Raw genomic sequence first — 24,469 nt, 5'->3', positions numbered from 1 at the left:
CTTTTGAGAGTTATGTTAAGCAATATGGGTTATGTTAAAATCTTTTTTATGTGCATAATTTGACTCTCTAAGAGAGGGTTTTTTTAAGTGAAAGTCTTTTCAAAGTAATAAGAGATGTAAAATTCAGAGTCAGGCTTTTAGTCATAGTCTACTATGACTAAATTTATGTTAAATTTAATTTAATTTACGTTAAATGAATTTTTTATCTTTCAGACAGCAAATGGCTACATTCTGTTTTTCCATATTACCTCTACAAGAGGGGACAAGTACCTTTATGAACCGGTATATCCCAAGTGAGTTTGTTATCTTTCATTCTTTTAATATTTGATTTGCATACTTTATATTCACAAAACATAACTTTTGTATTGTCTGAAGTGATTTTCAAAAAAGCTAGGCCAGCATATCCAAAACAGTGTTTTAAGACTTATCAAATCTCTGAACTATCATTGCTTGAATAAATAATTGTGTAATTAAGTCTGGGAATTTGAATGAAAAGACTGTATCCCTTCTTGTGTATTCAGAATTATTATTAATATAATCTTTATTTGACATTCTCCAGTTTTCATTGGGTGGGAAATAAGAGCTCATGAGGGAAAGGGATAAAATGTCAGTAAGGTACAGACTTATTTACATGTTGATTTTTTTATATACATTGAAAAAAATATGTGCCCAAACAGTGGTTTAGACTTGAGAGGACCCGGACTTTTGATCTGTAAACTGTTGTTCTGTGTTGTTTTTTCCCTTATTTTGGTTTTACTTTTGAAAAAGAATGACAATTATTGAAGGAAGTTTTGAAATAAAGACATAATTTTAAGGCACGGCATCTTTTTATGAAAGTCATCAAGTTATTAAAGCTGGATGAAAATACAATTAAATTTTTATCACATATTAGATGGTGGAAGATAGCCAGAGTTTATTAGGCATATAAAAAACTGAAGTGAGGGCTCCCTGGTGGCGCAAGGGGTTAAGCACCGCACTATGAAGCAATCCGCATCCTCAGCAGCACGAGTTCCATCCCCGGCCTGCCAGGGAGAAACCCACATGGTGCGGCAGACCTCTCCTGTCTCACCTGCTGCTCCCCTTAGCAGTGTCCTTGTGGTCAATCTGCCTGTACTGTTCCCCACTCTGTCTCTGGTGAATCCTCTCACCTCCCTGTACCTCTGGCCTGTACCCCAGCTCTTGTATGCATAAATAAACAAATCTTTAAAAAAAATTGAAGTGAAACTAAATTTCATTAGATAAAAGTAAAAATTTCTGAAAAATAAAGGGCAAAAAGGGCAAGTAATACATTCAGGGAAAGTGTTTGCAATAGGTAGGACTAAGATTTACTGTTTTTACATAAAAGTCATAAATTGCTAGAGACACAAAAATTTCAAAAAACAAGTAAGTAAAAAATTTCAGGAAAATATAACTAATCAACAGCAAGAAACATATTAACTAGTAATTCAAATAAAACAAAGCAAAATTATTTAAAAATTGACAACTTTCCATATATAGAAATACTTATGTTTTTTTGTTAATTACTAAGTTGTTAGTGCTATTACTCTGTAATAAAATGTGTTCATTTTTGATAGTAAATGCAAAGGTATAAAAAAAGGAAATTCTTTTTTTAACTATAGTACATTCTCCTTAAATATTCAGTCATGAATTATAATGTCTCCAAAAATTCATAAAGTTAAAACTTGACCATATTATAATGCCAAGTGGACAAACAAGTTACAAAATTATATATGTAATATTACAACTTTGTAAAACAAAACAAAATCATGTAAAGAAAAGGTAGAACAATATCATTTAGTATATGTAAATTACTGTAATATGTATATTATATCTAAGTATTACTGGAATGATTATATTTCGGTAAAATTTTGAAGATAATTTCTCTTGAATAAGTAGATTTATAGTAATTTTTCAGCTTCTTTCAACTATTAAATTCCCCAAAATTTCTAATATGCATATATGACATTTAATGTGGTTTAAAAAACAATGTGTTTGAAAATCATGATTTTAAAAAATTGCATTGTGAAAATTTGTTTAAGTACCATTTGTCAGTATACTTGCGGGGATACACGCTGGGAAAGGATAGCATAATAGGCCATACAGAGTGTAGGATATATGCTTTTTGTCATAGATTTTTAATTAACTATCTAGATTTTCTCAGTGCTCTAACCACTTGGTTTTTTTCAGTAAATACAGTATTGAGTTTTAGAAATTTTCAGTAAAGTACAGAAATTCTTTTGATGATGGAATCAGTTTGGTTATTTTTTAATAAAATCATTAAAAACCCTTTGGCATATGTGTTGTACTATATAAAATGCTGTGGATATTGTGATGAAAAGTTGTATATTTAAAAATCTTAAGGGGCCTCCCCAGTGGCTCAGCGGTTGAGCGCTGGGTTGCGAAGCTGCCCGCAGCCTCTGCAGCGCCGGTTCGATCCCCGGCTGCTCCCCGGCCACCGGAGGAGGGTCCCACATGGCGCGCAGACCTCTCCTGCCGCTTGCTGCTCCCCTCAGCAGTGTACTTCGGTCCTTCTGCCTGCTCTGCTCCCCACTCTGGCTCTGGTGAATTCTCTCACCCTCCTGTGCTTCTGACTGTACCCATTGCTTGTATAAATAAATAAATAAATCTTTAAAAAAAAATCTTAAATTCAGTTTTGTGAGTAATCTAAAACTCATCCTTTTCATTCTCAGTGGTTATTTTATGAGCCTTCTGAAGAACTGTTGTAGTCAGTATTAAAGATTTCATTTCCTTGTGCACTTTGAACTGCTGTATCTAGCCTCATTTTGTTGCATGGTTTGGACATGCTCCTTCTATAAATAAAAAGCAATAGTCAAAATCACTTGAACTTAAATGGATTAATTTGTACTGCTATAGTTGGGCAGGGTAAGGAAATAACATCTTGAAACAGTTATTTCCGCTTACTAACATGTTTACATATTTTCATAGTGTTTTGGAATAGTATTTTGAGGCTCACTTTTTGTGTTCTAAGAGACATTATGAAAATGGTTTCTTTTTTTTTTTTTTAATTTTTTTTTTTTTTTAGATTTATTTATTTTTATTTATACAAGCACTGGGTACAGTTAGAAGCGCAGGAGGGTGAGAGAATTCACCAGAGCCAGAGCGGGGAGCAGAGCAGGCAGAAGGACCGAAGTACACTGCTGAGGGGAGCAGCGGGCGGCAGGAGAGGTCTGCGCGCCATGTGGGACCCTCCTCCAGTGGCCAGGAAGCAGCTGGGGATCGAACCAGCGCTGCAGAGGCTGCGGGCAGCTTCGCAACCCAGCGCTCAACCGCTGCGCCACCGGGGAGGCCCGAAAATGGTTTCTTTCTTACCTCCTGACTCTAAGACTCCAAGGACACCATTTAACTTAGTATTGATAGTTCTGACAATGCTTCACTGTCTCTGTGTTTGTATACGTTAGGCTAAAGAACTAAAAGAGCTCTTTTTTGTTTGATTTTTTACTTTAGGCATTTTTCCACTGTTAAAGATTTCAGATTGCAATTTGTGAGTGATAAAATACGTATTGCCTTACAGCAGCATAAATGGTGGTCAAAGTGATAAGCTTTGGCATCAGATAAACCTGGAATTGAATTTCAGCTTTGCTGCTTTCAGAAGTACGACTTCTATCAAATTATTTTATAACTCCCAGACTTCAGTTTTCTCATCTGTAGAATGAGATAATGGTGACTATTTCATAGGATTAAATGTGATTATATAATTGTGCCTAGCTTATAGGAAAAATAATAAAGGATAACTGCTGTTATTGGTAATATATATTTCCTTCACTAAATTTCTACTTAATTTTTAATAGTTTAAATGAATATATAAACCAATTTTATATACTATATGAATTATCCTTGTGTTACTTATATAAACAAATATATGTGGGATTTTATGTATGCCTTGGTAATGTATTTCTTTGGGGGAGTTTAACTTCTAGTACCTGATAACATTAAACAAAATATCTGAAGCAGATTAGAGTCAGCCTGTTATGAATTTGTATGCTGGGCTATTTTCTAGTTGGGTTATTCTGTCTAGTAAGTTTCTGAGTTTTTCTGTAGAATCTGTTTGTAAAATGAGAATAAAAATATTTTCTTAGGGCCTCCCCGGTGGCGCAGCGGTTGAGCGCTGGGTTGCGAGGCTGCCCGCTGCCTCTGCGGCGCCGGTTCGATTCCCGGCTGCTCCCCGGCCACCGGAGGAGGGTCCCACATGGCGCGCAGACCTCTCCTGCCGCCCGCTGCTCCCCTCAGCAGTGTACTTCGGTCCTTCTGCCTGCTCTGCTCCCCGCTCTGGCTCTGGTGAATTCTCTCACCCTCCCGTGCTTCTGACTGTACCCAGTGCATGTACAAACAAACAAATAAATAAATAAATAAAACATGCCTCTATTAAAAAAAAAAAAAAATATTTTCTTAAAGTGTTTGGAGATTATGAGTTTAAAATTGTATTTTTTAAAGATTTATTTATTTATGCAAGAACCAGGGTACAGGCCAGATGCGCGGGAGGGTGAGAGGATTCACCAGAAACAGAGCAGGGAACAGAATAGGCAAACTGACGAAATACACTGCTGAAGGGAGCAGCGGGCGAGACAGGAAGAGGTCTGCCGCACCATGTGGGACCCTTGCTGGCTGGTCAGGATTGAACCGGCACTGCAGAGGCTGTGGACAGCTTCACAGCGCCGCACTCAACTGTCTGCGCCACCAGGGGAGGCCCAGTTCAGAATTTTAAAGCCTGGAAAAATAGTGGTTCACATAGGGATTTTTAGTAAAAACAATGTATAGTATATCATCGTTATCCATGCCATTTGTAAACACGGTGTTCAAGACATGGTTTTGGGCCTCCCCTGTGGCGCAGCGGTTGAGTGCTGGGTTGCGAAGCTGCCCGCGGCCTCTGCGGCGCCAGTTCGATCCCCAGCTGCTCCCCGGCCACCGGAGGAGGGTCCCACATGGCGCGCAGACCTCTCCTGCCGCCCGCTGCTCCCCTCAGCAGTGTACTTCGGTCCTTCTGCCTGCTCTGCCTCCCGTTCTGGCTCTGGTGAATTCTCTCACCCTCCCGCGCTTCTGACTGTACCCAGTGCATGTATAAACAAACAAAACAAACAAACAAACAAACAAATAAATAAATAAAAACATGCCTCTATAAAAAAAAAATTAATTAAAAAAAATACATGGTTTTAAGCACTTTTTCAAACTAATTTTAATGCCTGTAGCAACCTTTGAGGTAGTTAGGTACAATTACTAGGGTTTATATATAAATGTAGTTCCAAAGTCTGTGCTTGGTCACCAGTACTATATTTCTCAACCTGTTTATGCCCACGTAGCCATCTACTACTTTGGAATTTATTTGGGAAGTAAAGAATTTGAAAACGGGGGAAAATTATTTGGAGTGGCTTATGATAGCCCTGAAGAATAGTGGCAGCATAATTGAAGCTAGTAGTTGGTCACCCTCTTTTCAATTATAGAAACACTATTGTCCTTTTTTTCCTCTCCTCTAAATCTTATGACTTCATCACATGAGTTTTTCTAGAGCATCTCAACTTCCCTGTATTATGTGACAGCATCTTAACCTTACACTGCATATCAATTTTCCATTATGCTGCATCTAAGAACAGGTCAGATGTCCCCAAGCTTTCATAGTTTCCACTTAGCATTGTTTCCAGCATCCTTCCTGTTGATGTTAGCAGCCATATTAAATGACGCTATGCTTCAAAAGTCATTTATCCTTTGATTAATGAATTTTTTTCTTTCATCTTTTGTTTTCAAATTCCATTCTGATTAAAATATTCCTTTATGGTAGTTACACAGATCAGTGGACAGACTAGTGTATTGATGGTAGTCTTTTCTTTCATGTCTTGAAACTTGTGATACTAATGAGGGAATTGCACTAGGAATAAAAAATTTGTGTTTAGTTTTATAGTATGCTTATGTTTAAATTTGAAATTTAAATGAGATTGTAAATTGCAATGCATTTAATTTCAGCATAACAAAATATCAACAAATATATGACATCATAATATATACTTTATTGAAAGCAGAGAATTTTTTCCTTATTTTTTCCTTATTCTGTCTACTTATACTGTTAATCACTTTTTTGGGGTCAAAAATCAGTATTATTGAGACTGTAATAAAAAAGCAAGGCTGTAATTAAAAAAAACCATTGTGCTAAAATTCAATACATTCCATTATCAAATATTAAAGATATGTTCCCTTAACTGAAAAAAAAATTCTATAATAGCAACAAATTTATTAGATTATGAGACATTTACTAGCCTACTGTTAAGAGAATTTGTGCTAGGTAGGAGGAAGAGAAAACTAAGCAATTTCTGTTCTTAATGTAACTCACCCTTTTAAAAACCCTGCAAGGTTAGGGAACAAACATTTATAAAATTATATCAAATTTAGAGAGACTAATCAGTCTGAATTAGTTACAGATAGGAAAGTTTTCATCAACATTTTCTTTTTGCTAATGAGTTTTGAGTATTAGTCTTCTGGAGAATAAGCTTTAACTGCTTTCTATCCTTAAGGCTCTATGGATTCAGAAAGTTATTTCTAATAATATAACTTGATCTGAATTTAGTTAATGAACAAAGTATGTTAGTTTTCACATTTTATTCCCTTTGATCTCAAAATGTTTAGTGTGTAGTTTAATTTTCTTGTGTGTGTATGGATATATGTATCATAATGTACATGTGTGACTTTTTTTTTGATTTATTTATTTATACAAGAACCGGGGTACAGGCCAGATGCGCGGGAGGGTGAGAGGATTCACCAGAGACAGAGCGGGGAGCAGAACAGGCAGACTGATGAAATACACTGCTGAGGGGAGCAGTGGGCGAGACAGGAGAAGTTTGCTGCACCATGTGGGACCCTCGCTGGCCGGGATTGAACCGGCACTGCAGAGGCTGCGGACAGCTTCACAGTGCTGCGCTCAGCCGCCTGCACCATCAGGGGAGGCCCCTGTACATGTGTGACTTTTAGCTGTTGAACTTTGTCTATTTTATGTACCCATTAGATTATCATAATTTCATTAGCACTTATTAATAACATTACTATTGGATAAATTCTAGCTGGTGAAAATGTCTTCCCTGTTGGCCACACTTTTCAGGCTGGCACCTGAATTCAAAGAATGATAAAAGGGTTCAAAACAACCTGCCCAATTCAGAGAGCCTCATATATTGTTTATATCAGAGTTAAGGCTGACTGTGTGATAATTTAAACAAAATACTTAAAAATTATTAAATATAAAAGGCCTGGTGATAAGGGTGCTACGTCTTTTAGAAAATTCTTCTGAAAAAATGTTTTTGTCCTATCACATGTTTAATGAATTTTGTCAAGCTCCAGGAATATTGTAGATGCTGGGAATGTAGCAGTGCAAAACAAAATAAAACACTAAAAGACAAAAAAAATACCAACTCTATTCATAGAGCTTGCATTTTCTAGAAGACAGTGATAAAGTGGTAAAATGCATTATAAATTAGGTGATAAATTCTGTGGAGAAAATTAAAGCAGGAAAAGGGAATGGGGAGTGGAGGTACACTTCAAAGAATGGTCAGGGTCTTCACTGAGACATTTAACAAGATACCAAAAGAAATGAAGAAATGAAACATTTATTTCCATGGGGAGATTAAGCAGGTAAGAAATACGATATTAATCAGAAGTTATCTTAAGATGATATTATGGTGAGTAACTTTTAAGTCCTATAAAATACCGTGTAGTTGTAAAGGCAAAAAAGAAAATTTTTACTAAATGTGAACATGGGAAATTACATTCTGAATTTTAAGTGATTCTGGAAAGCCAATAATTAATTTCCTTTTTTGGTAAATGGCACTGCCATTTAATTCAGTTTTTGTTCTTCCTGCTTAATAGCGCCAGTAACTAGTCTGTAGTAATTCTAGTGTATTCAGTCTTCTATACAACCTATGTATTATACCTTATATGTATTCCTCATTTCCTTCTGTCTAATTTGGGTTTTGACACTTTTCTCCTGCATTATGTCTTTTTAATTCATCATTTACAAGCTTACCCTAAATGATTTTTGTAACATAAAATTTATTTGCCATTTCCCTACATAAAATTTTTTGATGGTATTCCTTAGCTTTTAGAGTGAATCATGTTTTCTTTTTTGTGTGCATTTGTTCTATTTTATTCATTTGAAAAATGTAGTTAATGCTATCTACTTCATAAAAATGTCATTCGTTTTAAGTTAGTACAATAAAATACTTTATAGTAATTAAAACAATGCTGTAGTTTCCCGTAAGATTTTTTTTCTAAGTTCTCATCTGTTCTGCATGTTTTCCCTGACTTTCACTATTCAGTATATATGTAGTTGAGGTCCAGAACTGTTTCTTTAATGCAGTACCATTTTCTTAAACTTTAGGCTCAACTTTCCCTGTAAGTTCATCATGTCTAACTCATTTTCTCTCTACCAAGCCAAACATGCCTGTATCTATTGTGCTCTCACTTGTCTTATTAGGGACCTTCATGGCCTCCTCTTTCTGTGCTTACTCATTTCCTTTAGTCTTTTTCTTCTACATACTGAAATTTGTATTTTGCATTGATACCAGATTTACTTTTTAAAATAGAGATTTGGTGATGTTCTTTGTTGTTGATTTTTTTTTTTAAACTGTTAGTTCTACCCTAATTCATATCAGCACTTGAACCTTAAAGATAGAAAAGCATTAGCATTATACTTTAGTTCTTTCTGTACCATTATTTCAGAAAGATGCTATCAATAACTTTTATTTCTGCTTTTTTATTATAAAATATGTATAATATCAACACAACATACATTTTTTTAAGTCTGCTGTTCACTAGGATTAAACACATTCCAGTGTTGTGTTGCCATCACCATCATCCATCTCCATAACTTTTAATCTTGTAAAACTAACTGTATATTCAATTAATTTCTTCTTCTCTTTCCAGTAGCTAGCTAGCCTGTATCCTGTATTTGAAAAACTCCTTCACCCCAACCCCTGGCAATATATTTGAATTACTATTCAAATATATCTTTGCGGGCCTCCCCGGTGGCACAGCAATTGAGCGCTGGGTTGTGAAGCTGCCTGCAGCCTCTGCAGTGCCGGTTCGATCCCCGGCTGCCTCGATCCCCAGCTGCTGGGCGAGGGTCCCACATGGCGTGCAGACCTCTTCTGCTGCTCGCTGCTCTCCTCAGCAGTGTACTTCGCCAGTCTGCCTGTTCTGTTCCCCACTCTGGCTCTGGTGAATTCTCTCACCTTCCCGTGCTTCTGACTGTTCCCAGTGCTTAGATAAATAAATAAATCTTTAAAAAAAAAAAAAAACAAATATATCTTTGCGATTTTGGCCACTCTACTTCATTTTAGCATTTAAGTGAAATCATAGTGTTCAAGTTTTTGTGATTGGCTCAGTCACTTATAATGTCCTCATATTTCATCCATTTTGTAGCACATCAGAATTTCTTTCCTTATGGCTGAATAATATTCCATTGTACGTATATACCATGTCTTAACCATTCATCCGTTGATGGACATTGGGTTCCTTCTGTATTTTATCGTGAATAATGCTGTTGTGAAAATAGGTATTTGACTATTTCTTTGATACCCTGGTTTCAATTCCTTTAGGTCTATACCTCAAAGTAGAATTGCTGTATCATTTCATATTTCTATTTCTGATATTTTGAGGTGCTATGATACTGTCTTCTCCAGCAATTTTACCATTTCAGTACCAGCAAAATTATGCAAGATTCCTAATTACTTCAGTTCTTTTCAATACTTGTTATTTTCTGCTCTATTAATGTAAGTTTTCATCCTAGTGGGCATGCAGTAATCTTATTTTAGTTTGAATTGCATCTACCTAATGAGTCATGACACTGGGTATCTTCCCATGTACTTATTGACCCACCATTTGTCTATCTTTAGAGAAATGTCTGTTTAGGTTTTGAATGAGGTAGGCTTTTTTTTTTTTTAATGTTTTAGGAGTCCTCTATAGATTCAGGATATTAATACCATATTTCATAAACTTTGGTCATCCTCCTTCCCCACAAAATAGTTTAAGAGCTATAATTCCCACCACCAATTTACCTGTGCACTATCACCATAATCCCTCCCCTGTTTTGATCCCTCTCCCTCCCCTGCAGAATGTCTGATTTATAGTTGCCTGTTAAATGTTTTTTAATTTATTATTTTTTTCCTGATCCTTTATTTGGTTCCCCGATATTCCTCCTATAAGTGAAACCATCCAGTATTTTTCTTTTTCCATCTGACCTATGTCACTGAGCATAATCCCTTCTAGTTCCACCCAAGTTGCTGTGAGTGGCCTAAGTTTATCTTTGTTGATTGCTGATTGATTGATTGATTTTTTTGATTGATTCCATTGTATATATATACAACATCATCTTGATCCATTCATCTATTTTTGGGAATTGGGATTGTTTCCATATCTTATCCACTGCAAATAGTGCTGCAATAAACACAGGGGGGGGTTCAGGCATCCTTTTGAATTAATGTTTTTGTGTCCTTTGGGTAGATTCCTAGGAGTGGAATTGCTGGATCATATGGTAACTCCATTTTTAATAGTTTGAGGAACCTTCACACAGCTTTTTATAGTGGCTAGACCAGTTTGCATTCCTACCAGTAGTATGGGAGAGTTCCTTTTTCTACACATCCTCACCAACATTTGTTGTTGATAGATTTTTTTAAATGTGCCATTCTCACTGTTGCAAAGTCATATCTCGTTTTGGTTTTGATTTGCATTTTCCTGATTATAAGTGATGTTGAACATTATTTCATGTACTTATTTGGAAAAGTGCATGAATACATTCTTTTTTTTAAAAGATTTATTTTTATATTTGTACAAGCACTGGGTACAGTCAGAAGCACGGGAGGGTGAGAGAATTCACCAGAGCCGGAGCAGAGAACAGAACAGGCAGATGGATGAAACACTGCTGAGGGGAGCAGCAGGCGCGGCAGAAGGGGTCTGCGCGCCATCTGGGACCCTCACCTGTGGCCGGGGATTGAACAGGCGCTGCAGAGACTGCAGGCAGCTTTGCAGCACAGCACTCAACCGCTGCGCCACCAGGGGAGGCCCCATGAATACATTCTTTTTTTTTTTTTTAATTTAAATTTTATTTTTATATTCCCTATACAATTACAACCCCCTTATTTTTACCGCGGTCCCTCCTTTCCCCTCTCCCCAACCCCCATAGAATGTCTCTTGTTCATAGTTGTTTGTTGATTTTGATATTTTCTTTCTTATAGTTATTCTTTTTCCTGGTCCCTTATTTAAGTTTTCGAGATTCCTGCTATGAGTGAGACCACCCGGTATTTTTCTTTTTCTTTCTGGCTTATTTCGCTGAGCATGATCCCTTCCAGCGCCATCCATGTTGCTGCAAATTGCATGTGTTTATCTTTTTTGAATGCTGAGTAATATTTCATGGTGTACATGTACCACATCTTCTTGATCCAGTCATCTATTTTTGGGCATTTGGGTTGTTTCCAAAGCTTAGCTGTTGTAAATAGCGCTGCTATAAACATAGGGGTGCAGGTGCTCTTTGGAATTGATGTTTCTGTGTCCTTTGGGTAAATACCTAGGAGTGGAATTGCTGGATCATATGGAAGCTCTATGTTTAGTAGGTCCAGAAATCTCCACACAGCTCTCCATAGTGGTTGGACCAGTTTGCACTCGCACCAACAGTGCAGGAGAGTTCCTTTTTCTCCACACCCTCGCCAACATTTGTTGTTGCTAGTTTTTTTAATATGTGCCATTCTCACTGGTGTAAGATGGTATCTCATGGTAGTTTTGATTTGCATTTCCCTGATGACAAGTGATGTTGAATATTTTTTCATATGCCTGCTGGCCATTTGCATTTCTTCTTCAGAGAAGTTTCTTTTTTTTTTTTTTTTTTTTTTTTTAAACTTTTTTTTTTTTTTTTTTAATAGAGGCATGTTTTTTATTTATTTATTTGCTCGTTTGTTTGTTTTGTTTTGTTTACACATGCACTGGGTACAGTCAGAAGCACGGGAGGGTGAGAGAATCCACCAGAGCCAGAGAGGGGAGCAGAGCAGGCAGAAGGACCGAAGTACACTGCTGAGGGGAGCAGCGGGCGGCAGGAGAGGTCTGCGCGCCATGTGGGACCCTCCTCCGGTGCCCGGGGAGCAGCCGGGGATCGAACCGGCGCCGCAGAGGCTGCGGGCAGCTTCGCAACCCAGCGCTCAACCTCTGCGCTACCGGGGAGGCCCAGAGAGAAGTTTCTTTTTAGCTCTTCTGCCCATTTTTTGATTGGATTTTTTTTCTTTGTTTTTGTTGAGTCTCATCATCTCTTTGTAGATTTTTGTGATCAGTCCTTTATCATTAGTGTTGTGTGCAAAAATGTTCTCCCAGTCGGTGGGGTTTCTCTTTGTTTTTGTTATTGTCTCTTTTGCTGTGCAGAAGCTCTTTAATTTGATGTAGTCCCAGCTGTTGATCTTTGCCTTCACTATCACTGCTTTGGGTGATGTGTCTGTAAAGATGTCTTTGATGTGCATATCATGTAGTGTTTCATCTATATTTCCTTCTATGTATTTTATGGTTTCAGGTCTTATGTCTAGTTCTTTAATCCATTTTGAATTGGTTTTTGTGCATGGTGTGAGGTAGTAGTCAAGCTTCATTCTTTTGCATGTAGCGACCCAGTTTTCCCAGCACCATTTATTGAACAAACTTTCCTTATGAATACGTTCTTAATGAGAGTTTTGTAATGAGTAAAAAATGAAATTGTGAATTTTGTCTCCTCTTTTAGATTCTACTCCTATATCCTTCTTTAGTTTTATATTTCTCTTTAATGAGTACCTAGGAGTAGGTCATATTACATGTCTAGTAACTTAGATTGAATGTTGGACATTGTATTGCAGGTGATTTTTTTTCTCTTTTCCTTATGAATGTTGAGGTTTGTTTTGGATGGCAGTTAAATTGGAGATTTTCTTGGGCCTTTTAAAGATTGCTTGTATTTTTTAGGATGGGTTTATTAACCTTAATCTAGGCTAGCTTATCTCTTCTCAGTTCTCTGTTGAGAACTAGATCATCTGTAATCTGTTTCTAGTTTTGAGTAGTCACTATACTACTTTCCATAATGGTACTACCAACAGTGTATAAAGGTCCCCTTCTCACCACATCTTCTCCAATACATTTATTTTAATTGATAGATATGTCTGATATAGTAGAAGCCTGTTTTTCATTTGTGAGCCTAATGAATAAATATGTGGTTTATAAATTTAATTACATTTACTTTGATTTGGGTATGTGTTGATCATAGAGTGGAAGAGAATTCAATCCTTTTAATTTTGTGTATTTGCAAATTTTTTTAGAGGCAGTCCACAAATGAAGGGGACACCCCATTTTAAAGAAGAACAGTGTGCTCCAGCATTAAATTTAGAGATGAGAAAAATACTGGATTTGCAAGCCCCCATTATGAGGTACAGTACTGTCGTAGTTAAATTTAGCAATTTGTGATGACAATATACAATGTAGTTACTTAATCACATGACTAATAAGTTAATTTCATATCTTTGAGTATAATTTTTTAGTCCTAGAAATGCTTTGTCTTAACCCAGATTAAAAAAAAATGTGAAAATTTACAGATGGTGCATTACTATTGCAATAAAACCTGTATATTGGGAATGCCAACTCTAAGTTTATTTTGAAATTTTTATTTTTGGTAAAATGCAGAACTGTTGAATGATACAGTATATAGTCCATAGTACTTGGAAAAAAAAAATGCTGGTAATAGCCATACACATCGAACCTTCTACGCATCAGATGGGCCAACAATTCTTATCTCTAATGCCCTGACTTGCTGTAAGAAATGATTAAAAAAAAATAAGAAAAAGAAATCCTAATTCAAAATTCACTATTAGGAATCATTAAAACATTCGTGTCAAGGACCTCCCCAGTGGTGCAGCAGGTTGAGTGCAGTGCTATGAAGCTGTCCACAGTCTCTGCAGTATGGGTTCGATTCCCAGCCGGCCAGGGAGATACCCACATGGCACTACAGACCTCTTCTGTCTTGCCTGCTGCTCCCCTCAGCAGTGCTTTTGGTCAGTCTGCCTGTTCTGCTCCCTGCTCTGTCTCTGGTGAATCCTCTCACCCTCCCGAATATTTGGTCTGTACCCCAGTTCTTGTATGCATGAATAAATCTTAAAAAAAGTCAGGTATACTTTACGTAATAATGCTGTTTCTGAAAGGGAACTAGTGGTATTAGAATATGCATTGTTCTAGAAGAATACATAAGAAATGGTGTGAGAACTGAGCGTCTAGGAGACAGTTTGGGGAAAAGACTTTTTGTGAGTTCTTAGTAAACATTGTATAGTATGGATATAATATGCATGTATTGGACTGTATGTATGTGATACTTGTGTTGTCTTTTTAAGTTCTTTTGAAACAGAATTAAAAAGGCTTCTTTCACCATTTCTGTTATTAGGACAGTACAAATAATGTATGTAACTTGTTAAATTTGTATGCAAGTGACTGGCTATTGGCTTGCCTTGTTTAATCTATCTTTTTATATTCTTCTCTCATATAAAAAGAATGCTTAAAGCAGAGGGGGATGGTTATTTGCTAAAATGTGATCAAGGTTACAAAAGATTGCATTCAGGTTACTTGTGAACTTGGTCAGAAAGTTACGTTCACCTCACACTGTATTTAATTCAGCTTAGAGATCCTTTTCAATAATGTGACTTAGTGCATAAGGAATTTTGAATGTCTGGATATCAAACTACATGAAATTGCACAAGCATGAATTTCTACCTCCACCTGGTGGTAAAAACCTGTATGGTTCATGGAAATGGGATAAAAAAGGAACCTTAATAAGAATTTGTGCCATCTTGTACAAGTTTTACTTGTCAGGTGCTGGTTTTAAATCTACAAATTTAGTTGATTGGAACTCTCTAAACAAATGTAGTTGATTGGAACTTTCAAAACACCAAGTAAAATTATTGCATTCAGAATAGTGTACTTACTACAGTTTGGAGGTTTCCTGTACTATTTTGAATTGAGTCAGAAGATAAACTTTGGCTTTATAACCAGTTATTTACCCTTCCACTACCAAAAGTAATAAGTCAAATACAATTAAAGATAGTTGAAGAGGGTAGAAAGGATAATTGTCATGGTGTTGCTTGTAGGAGCAATACTGTCGTCTTTCAGTTTTTGATTGAAGAGAGAATAGAATTAATGTTAAGCATCCAACCTCTTATCAGTTGAGGAAGAGAATGTTTAAAAGGTAAAAAGCTCTAATGCATATTGTAATTAAAACGCTTAACTTATTTCTTTTTTAAAAAATATATTTATTTATACAAGAGCTGGGGTATAGGCCAGAGGCACGGGAGGGTGAGAGGATTCACCAGAGACCTAGCGGGGAGCAGAACAGGCAGACAGACTGAAGACACTGCGGGCAAGGCAGGAGAGGTCCGCCCCGCCATGTGGGTAGCTCCCTGGCTGGCTGGGAATTGAACCTGCGCTGCAGAGGCTGCGGACAGCTTCACTGCGTGGTGCTTAACCTGCTGTGCCACCTGGGAGACTCCAAAACTCTTAGCTTATTTCTTAATTTCAAATACCACAGTTTATTTAGTGTCTTCCTTTATCCTGGATATTTAGGAAGGCCCTATGTAGTAAATAGTACAAAATATTAGATAGGTATTAAATATATTTAATATATTTACATATCTTATATATGATAAAAATATTTGATTAATCAAACAGTATTCTACTTCACGTGCATAGTAGCATATGATATTCCAGCATATTCCTTTTGTGTCTATTAAATCCTTAAAACTTTCAGATCCTAAACAACAACAAAAAAGTACTTTATATACTAGGTAGTTGTTATCAAAGTCCATGAAGTTAATGCTTGAAAAAGTTTCTCTGGGGACATAATTTAGAGTGTATTTGTGTATTTTGTGTGTACTTATACCTAGGGGTGATTTTTCAAAATATTGAATAATCAGTGCAACGTGAGAATATATGGGATACTGGCTTTGTGTAGGGCCCTAATATCCTCTCCTTACCAAGAACTAATTTTTATAGTTGTTAGATCTTTATAAGGAGAGGAATGGTGAGCAGGCATTTGGGTGGTTTGGTACAATTCTTGTCTACTAACCTTTATGTCGGTATTCAGTACTTTAACAACTGATCCGGCCTTTGTTTAAATGAGTTTATTTTCCATTAAATGAGGTATCTTGTCTTGTAGATTCTTTATCATGTTTATCACAGTTATTTTAAAGTCATCTGTTAATTCCAAAGTTAGAAATATATCTGTGAATCTATTTAATGAATTTTTCTTTGACCCTGAGTCACATTTTTCTATTTATCTGTACATCTGGTGACCACTTAGCATTGTGGGTAATAATGTTGCGATTTTTGAATTCTGTTAAATGTGTTAGAAGAATGCTGAGTATTGCCTAGTAGGCAATTAAATTACTGCAGAGAAGCTTTGATCTTGTTCCTAGTGTCATATGCAGCAGTTCTTCTAGGGAGATAAAAGAGTGAAGGGAGAATATACTACTTTGTTAAAAAGTAGATTGACTCCCACTGAATGAAAATTACTGGTAACAAATGACTGCTCCACTAAATTGCCTCTAGACGTGTGCTAGCAGATCTTAAACATACTTTCATATCATATGCTACATATACATCTTATCGCTAAAATATAAATTTAAAATGAAAGAAGATACAATCCATGGACTTCCTATAAACTGGGAATTTCAAATGCTCTGAAATTCAAAAGATAGGGAGCTAGGTGAAAGGAACATGTCATTCTAATGTTTTTTCAGTATTTTTTTTAGTTGGGAAGAAAATACAGTAAGTTCTTCATTATTTAAATTCCTTGAGGAATGGGTCATTGAATTCAACTTTCCAGAGAATTGAAGGTTTAGTTTAGTAAACATTAAAAAACATTTTTTCATGGGGCCTCCCTGATGGCCAAGGGGTTAAATCTCAGCAGTACCAAGGTGAGGGTACTTTCCCCCCTCCACCACTACCCCCAACCCACCATGGCTAAGTGGCCTGAGTTCCATCCCCAGCGAGGGAGCTAACCCACATGGCACAGCAGACATCTCCTGCTTTGCTCACTGCTCCCCTTAGCAGTGTATTTCAGTGGATCTGCCTGTTCTGCTCCCCACTCTGTCTCTAGTGAATTCTCTCACCCCTTCTCCCTCTCCTGTACCTCTGGCCTACAATCCAGTTCTTCTAGGCAAAAATAAATTTAAAAATCTTGAAAGTCTCTTTAAAAAAAAAAAAACACATTTTTTTCATGGATTCAGATTTCTTTTGAAAGATTTATTCATACAAGAACGGGGGTACAGGCCAGAGTTGTGGGGGGTGAAAGGATTCACCAGAGACAGAGTGGGGAACAGAACAGGCAGATCGACCAAAATACACTGCTGAGGGGAGCAGTGGGCAAGTCAGGAGAGGTCTGCTGCGCCATGTGGGTAGCTCCCTGGCCGGGGATCGAACTCGTGCTGCAGTGGCTGCGGCAAGCTTCATGGTTGCATCTTAACCCCTTGCACCACCAGGGAGGCCCCATCGATTCAAGTATTTCTGAAATGTACTCACCTTAGTATGAAAGGAAATTTAGTGTTTATATTGTAGATGATGTATTATGTATACAATACATTTTTCATTCTTATACTTTAAATCTTTCTAGCATTTGAATTCTTTCTCGCATTTGATATTCTTTATTAAATACATCTTATTTCCTTGGCTTTCTTGGTGAAGTTTCCACTGATTCTCTTATTTTTTTCTATGCCAGTAATTTCGTGATCTTTTTTCTGAGTTACTTTTTCCTCTTGCCCTTTTCTCTTCTTTTCTTCCTTCTACATATACTTAGTGCCAGTTATAACTAGTACTGCCCAGGGGCTGGTCATATGAATGAGAAATGTATGCATTTATTTGCCTTTAGGTTAGTAAATATTAAATCTCTTTGCAAATAAACAATTAAGATCATACTATGTATTTACTTTTCAATACTTAGTCAATTGAGTGATCTTCTGAAACGATCTTTTATTTACCTTTCAGTCTTTAACACACAGCATATCACCTGCCACAGAGAATAGGCATAATAATTTGTTGAGTGAATTGAACAATATGAGACTCAATGAGTTCCTAGAAATGCAGTGGTTTAGAACTGTATTCTCCAATACAGTAAGCAGTAGTCAAATGAAGTTATTTGAATTTATGTTAGTTAAAAATGAATGAAATTTAAAATTCATTTGTCACAGTAGCCATATAGGTGTGCAGTAGCCACATGTGGCTAGTGTCTGTCTATATTGGATAGTACAAGTACAGAACACTTCCTTTACAGTTGAAGGTTCTGTTGAACAGGGCTAGAGGATTATTGCCTTTATAACCCATTCCTCCAATTTGTTACCTGTTCTTTTTATGGTTTTTCTACCTCTTTTTTCTTGTCAGCTATCACTTATATATCTGCCTTCTAATTTACTGTTTCAATATTCTAGTTTTTAACTTGGTTTATGAAGTTGTGACAATGGCTATGCATAGTCTTTATTTCTTCAAAAATTTCTGATTCTAGGTTGAATCATACCCAAATTGTAGTGAAATTGTAGGTAAAAGACAGTTTTATAAGTAGTTTCATGATCTCTGCATTAATATTCTTCATAACAATTTTATTTTGCTTTCCAAGTATGCTCTTTTAAGAGTTAATTGAGTCTAGGGCCTCCCTAGTGGCGCAGGCAGTTGAGCGCTGCACTGTAAAGCTGTCTGCAGCCTCTCCAGCATGGATTTGATCCCGGCCGGCCACAATAATCCCACATGGTGCAGCAGACCTCTCCTGTCTCACCCGCTGCTCCCCTCAGCAGTGTATTTTGTTAGTTTGCCTGTTCTGTTCCCCACTCTGTCTCTGGTGAATCCTCTCACCCTCCCGCACATCTGGCCTGTACCCCAGTTCTTGTATTAATAAATCTTTTTTTTTTTTTTCTTAAAAGAGTTAATTGATTCAAAATTGCTTACTTTCCTACAGTTTGCAGTCTGTGCTGGAAGATCTCCTGGTGGCTACTTCTGATGGACTTCTTCATCTTATTCACTGGGAAGGAATGACAAATGGAAGGAAAGCCATTAACCTTTGCACAGTGCCCTTTTCAGTGGATCTGCAGTCATCTAGAGGTAGTTAGACTTTCTGCATAGGGTAGAACCAGATATTCAATATTCATTGTAATGTAGACATTTTTCTGTGCATGAATGTAGATTTTTTTCTACTTGGGAATTAGGGAGGAGGGGAAGAGAGAATATGAGACTCGAGGAAGGGAGGGAGTGGAGGGAGGAATTTAATTGTTCAGTATTTTTAGTTCCTTTTTTTTGCCCATTTAATTATTCTTATAGGATTTGCAAGCAAAATGTGAGAGTTATTTACTATATCTATATTTTTTCATATTTCATGTACTTTTTCATCAGCAGGTTCATTCCTGGGCTTTGCAGATGTGCATATCAGAGACATGGAATACTGTGCCACACTTGATGGATTTGCTGTTGTGTTTAACGATGGCAAAGTTGGCTTTATTACACCAGTGTCGAGTAAATTTACTGCAGAGGTATGACTTACTTTGAAATGCTTATTTTCTTTACATTTCTATTTGCACTTGTTAATTTTGCTATTTGTTCTTTAGTCCCACACTTGATATTTTAGGGGTTGTTAATTTTTTTTAATCAAAACAATTAATGTAAATAGGTTAGTCTATTCTATTAGATATATCAGAGAGATGATAATTCCTACAATCATCTGCTGTCATCTTGACCATTATCCTTTTTTAAGGGAACTACTTTTTATTCCCTTACTGGTTATTTTGCTTGTGTATTGCCACTACTCTAAATATTTACTTTAATTTTCAGTTTTTAGGCCATGTTCACTGACTTCTCACTGTGGAAAATGGCCATTCAGTTTTCTTTTTCCTGCTCCAACTACCTTCATGTATTATTTCCCCCACCTTTCAACATAGGTGTTGTGATTTTCACATTATTCATTATCTATACTGTTACTTATTAAACCTTATTAATACCTGAATCGTGTAATGTGTTATTTTTCCTTTCCTGAGATTTTTTCTCCTACTGGAAATTAATAATTGTTCTTTATACATTCTTAGTTTTCATGTGTTTTTTAACGTACCACTACCTCAACCCCAAATTCTCTACTGGTTATGCCATCTTTTCAATTCTTTGAAAAGCATTAGGTGTTTTATCCATTTCATCTTCTTGAAATTTCTCCGGAGCCTTTTAGGTCTTCTCCAAACTGAACCGGTTGCTCACAATACTCATCTTTACTTTAACATGGTTATATTTTTAGGCTCTTCACTATCATCATCTTGAGGATTCTTTTTAGACTTTTATTTGTATGAGACCCTTTCCTAGTAGATAGTTAATTAGTATGGGGGATGTTAATATATGAATTTCGTTGCTCTGACAAGAGCTAAAATAAAAATTTGAACTAATTGAAAGCATTTTTGCTGTAATCTAGTTTATTCCTTTCCTTCCCTTTCTGTGTCCAATATTCATTGGAGAACAGTCTTGTAATACTTTGCACAGATTATATGCTTGTCTGGTTCAAAATTCTGGAATTTGAGTTAGGACAGAGTGAAGGGTCCAAATGCAGAACATAAACTTTCATTTACCTTGTTTTCAGTTTGGTCTAGAAACTACTGGGCTTTTGTTTTTGTTTTCTCTTGGGTGGAGGTAAGGTGTTTATTTGTTGCTCAGATTGGGGAGGTGCTCTGGGAAGACCTACCTACTTCTTCACTGGCTTTAACCCATCCTGCTTTTAGTTCATCATATCAAAAATATCTGAATTCCCTAGCCTTCTGTGTACCATGCAGTGTAAATTTATGATTCTCAACATTCTTTAAATTAGGTAAGAATTCCACTCAACTGTATGCTTCCCAGTTTCCAACATTTATTGATGCTGCCCTCTCTCCCATTCTTTGTCCTTGTCTTCTTATACTTTTTGAAAACAATCTTTTCTGTTTTTAAAGTTGGGTTTTAAGAGTCAGGGAAGCAAGATAATCATGTTCAGTCACCTCTTTTTAGAAAGGATTTTAAGTTTATGCAGGCATTATTTTTTCTCTGTGATATTATTTTAATCTTAATAATTTCCTTTTTTCCATCATCAGCTTTATTCAAATAGTAAGGCACTGAATAATGCATTTGTGATAATGTCAATGTCAATATATAAGTAAGAATTAAAATAAACTTGGAAAACCTAAATTTTTTACAATATGCATACTTATTTGTGATTATGTTTAGGATTTGTTTTTACTGAAATCAAAATATCAGAGCTGAAAAAGTCATTGACTTCCTGAGCATTAGCATTATTGGTATTTGATTGAAGAAAACTTTCTAATTTAAGGATTTAAAGTAATGAACAGTAGATGAATGTTATTAAATGAGTTTTAAATTGAAAGTATAAGTTATAATAAAAACAATACATATGTATTACAGGTAATTGAGAAATATGCTAGCAGCATATATGTATATTAACTATAAATTATAAAAATTATACTTGGCATTATTTAATATATTTAACAGATATGTTAAAATATGTCAAATTTTGACAGTTTGCTCAGGACTTTTTTGGTAGGACTAGATAATTAGGACAAAATCTGCTAAATACATTGTTTTTATTTTTAAAAAGTGCTAAGTCTTTAGAGTGCTAACAAGACAGTAAGGAATTAAAAAACTAGGGAAAGCTCAATACCCAGTGAGCCAAACCCAGTGTTTGACTCTGCAATGAGCATGAACAGATGATGCAATATGCAACATGGAGAGGTCTCTAATATATTGAGTGAAGGCAGCTAGACACAAAAGAATATGTGCTGATTCCATTTTATATAAAATTGAAGGAAATATAAAAATATAAGTAGTCTAAACGTGTGTATGGAGGCATGTTTAAGTGCAGTGGTGTAAAGGAAAAATAAGGAAATGATTAGTATGTAAATTGGTTACTTTTGTGATAGGGGTGAAGTTATAGTGATTTCGATTTGCACTGTTGGAGGACTTTGGGGTACTGATAATTTTTGACTTGAGTTGTAATTCCATGAGTGATTATAGTGTGATATCATTGCAATGTACAGTTTTGTATTTTCTTTAATGTATTATAATTCTAATGCAAAAGGTTAAAAATAATTAAAAATACTCTTGTGACCCCGTATCTAAATTGGAGAAAAAACTGTAGTTCTTATTGTGGCTTTCATGTAATAGTCTACTATGAATCTGTGCTGTTAAATTTTTTTTCTCTTTTCCCCTGTTCTACTCCATTCCATTGGCACAAGCCTTTTCAGTGTTCTTTTAATGTTAGAAATACTACTAGGAAAAGGACAAAACCTGCTAAATACAGTGTTTTTATTTTTTTTTTTAATTATTATATTTTGTAAAGATTTATTTTTATACAAGAGCTGGGGTATAGGCCAGAGGCATAGGAGGGTGAGAGGATTCACCAGAGACAGAGCCGGGAACAGAACAGGCAGACGACAGAAATACACTGCTGAGGAGAGCTGCAGGCACGACAGGAGAGGTCTGCTGTGCCATGTGGGATTCTCCCTGGCCAGCCAGGATCGAACCCTCACTTCAGAGGCTGCGGACAGCTTCACAGCACTGCACTCAACCTGCCGCGCCACTGGGGAGGCCCTGTTTTTATTTTTAAAAAGTGCTAAGTTGTTATTTCTCCAATGCTTTCATCAAAAGGCACTTTCATAGGGGAAAAAAATTTAATATTATGTCCTTTTCCCATAATCTCGCTTCCCCTTAATTTTTTTCTATAGTATTTATCAACCTCCAATATACTGTAGTTGTTACCCTCCTAATGCAAGGCAGGGATATAGGATCTTGGTTTGTTTGATATCGTAATGTCCTCAGCATCTAGAACAGGGCTGGTGAATAGTGGAAACTTTGTTATCGGAATGAATGGATGAATTTCAGTCTAAACAGTGGCCCCCCCCAAAAAAATAATGCTCAATACTGACTTCACTATTTGCAGTACATAAAATAATGTCTAGTTTTATACTAAAATGAAAGTCCTACAAAAAAGTAAATTTGGAAATTCAATAAAATTTGTAATACTGTATTTCTAATAGGTAGATCTTCAAATGGTTGGAATAATACAAAAATAAAGTACAAAACTGTAGTATGCTATTTATTGTACTCACTGCACTGACAATCATGGTGACCTTTGCCTTAGAATTTATAATCTAAGATGTTCTTAATTTGAGACATGAGACAATTGAGTTGTATCTATTCTGATTGTTTCAGAATTCAATAGCATATAAAGATAATGTTATTTATTGAATACTTAATTTTTTTGAGTGCCAGGCATGGCATTATGTGGTTTACATGTATGTATAGTCTCATTTAATTTTCAAAATTCTAAGAAGTAGTTACAGATAAGGAAAAATGAAACTTGGAGAGGTTAAATAACCATTTCAGCAAGTGAACGGTAGGCCCAAGATGTTATGTCAGGCTGTCAAATGCCATCCTATTAACCATTATGCTGATACAGAGTAAATAATAAGCCTTTGCAAGTCATGAGTCACTTCTGAAGGATAAATCAAATAAAATTCACTATTTTCCACTGATTGGGAAGTTGTAAACACTATGTGGTTGATAAGGAGAATAATAATGAAAAGTTAGATGCAGTTTCTGCTATCAAGAGATTTATATTCTAATAAGAAAGTCATCTTCATTTAATTTGAATTTGGAGATCAAGTATCCCATTTTCCACTGTTTATAAATTGTCACTGACTTGGACTCAGTTGGGAATATTCATTGAACTATTAATGAAATTGATGTTTTAAGAGTCCTTATAGGAAATTTTCCTATTCAGATTAAACCAAGTAAAACCTTAGGAAAGTGTGTGTTTATAGATGGAGAGTTATATTGACTACAGTATATTTTAGCAAACACTTTTAAACCCTAAACATTTTTTTGTGTTATAGCAGCTTCATGGAGTTTGGTCACAAGATGTTGTTGATGGGACTTGTGTTGCAGTAAATAACAAGTACCGACTAATGGCATTTGGCTGCGCAAGGTAATTGATAACAGACATCTGCATTTTAAAAATTATTGCCAAAAGTAATGTTGTTTTAAAACATAAGATGTTCTGGGCCTCCCCGGTGGCGCAGCGGTTGAGCGCTGGGTTGCGAGGCTGCCCGCAGCCTCTGCAGTGCCGGTTCGATCCCTGGCTGCTCCCCGGCAACCGGAGGAGGGTCCCGCATGGCACGCAGACCTCTCCTGCCGCCCGCTGCTCCCCTCAGCAGTGTGCTTCGGTCCTTCTGCCTGCTCTGCTCCCCGCTCTGGCTCTGGTGAATTCTCTCACCCTCCCGTGCTTCCCCAGTGCTTGTATGCATGTATGTATAAATCAATCAATCAATCAATCAATAAATCTTTAAAAAAAATAAAACATAAGATGTTCTTAATACATAGGTTAAGTTTGTAATGCCTATCATAATTTGTGAATCAATCTTAAGTAAAATCTAAATTT

At 36.2% G+C, this 24,469-nt stretch overlaps 1 protein-coding gene across 3 annotated transcripts in view; it reads left to right on the top strand.

The window, feature by feature from the left end:
* Positions 1 to 24,469, top strand: part of RIC1 (RIC1 homolog, RAB6A GEF complex partner 1) — a 107,597-nt gene that overhangs the window by 28,690 nt on the left and 54,438 nt on the right. The window contains exons 3-7 of one of the 3 annotated variants that reach the window (XM_037493495.2): positions 214 to 293; positions 13,308 to 13,415; positions 18,971 to 19,113; positions 19,402 to 19,538; positions 23,925 to 24,016. In XM_037493495.2, coding sequence (XP_037349392.1) covers positions 214 to 293; positions 13,308 to 13,415; positions 18,971 to 19,113; positions 19,402 to 19,538; positions 23,925 to 24,016 — 560 coding nt within the window. The remainder of the gene's footprint in view (positions 1 to 213; positions 294 to 13,307; positions 13,416 to 18,970; positions 19,114 to 19,401; positions 19,539 to 23,924; positions 24,017 to 24,469) is intronic. The other 2 variants (XM_037493496.2, XM_037493497.2) reach the window with 2 other exon arrangements.

This window comes from Talpa occidentalis, unplaced genomic scaffold, assembly GCF_014898055.3.
Source record: "Talpa occidentalis isolate TD23 unplaced genomic scaffold, MPIMG_talOcc4v2.1 talOcc4.7, whole genome shotgun sequence".
Taxonomy (NCBI): Eukaryota; Metazoa; Chordata; class Mammalia; order Eulipotyphla; family Talpidae; genus Talpa; species Talpa occidentalis.
This window is presented reverse-complemented; position numbering and strand designations above follow the sequence as displayed.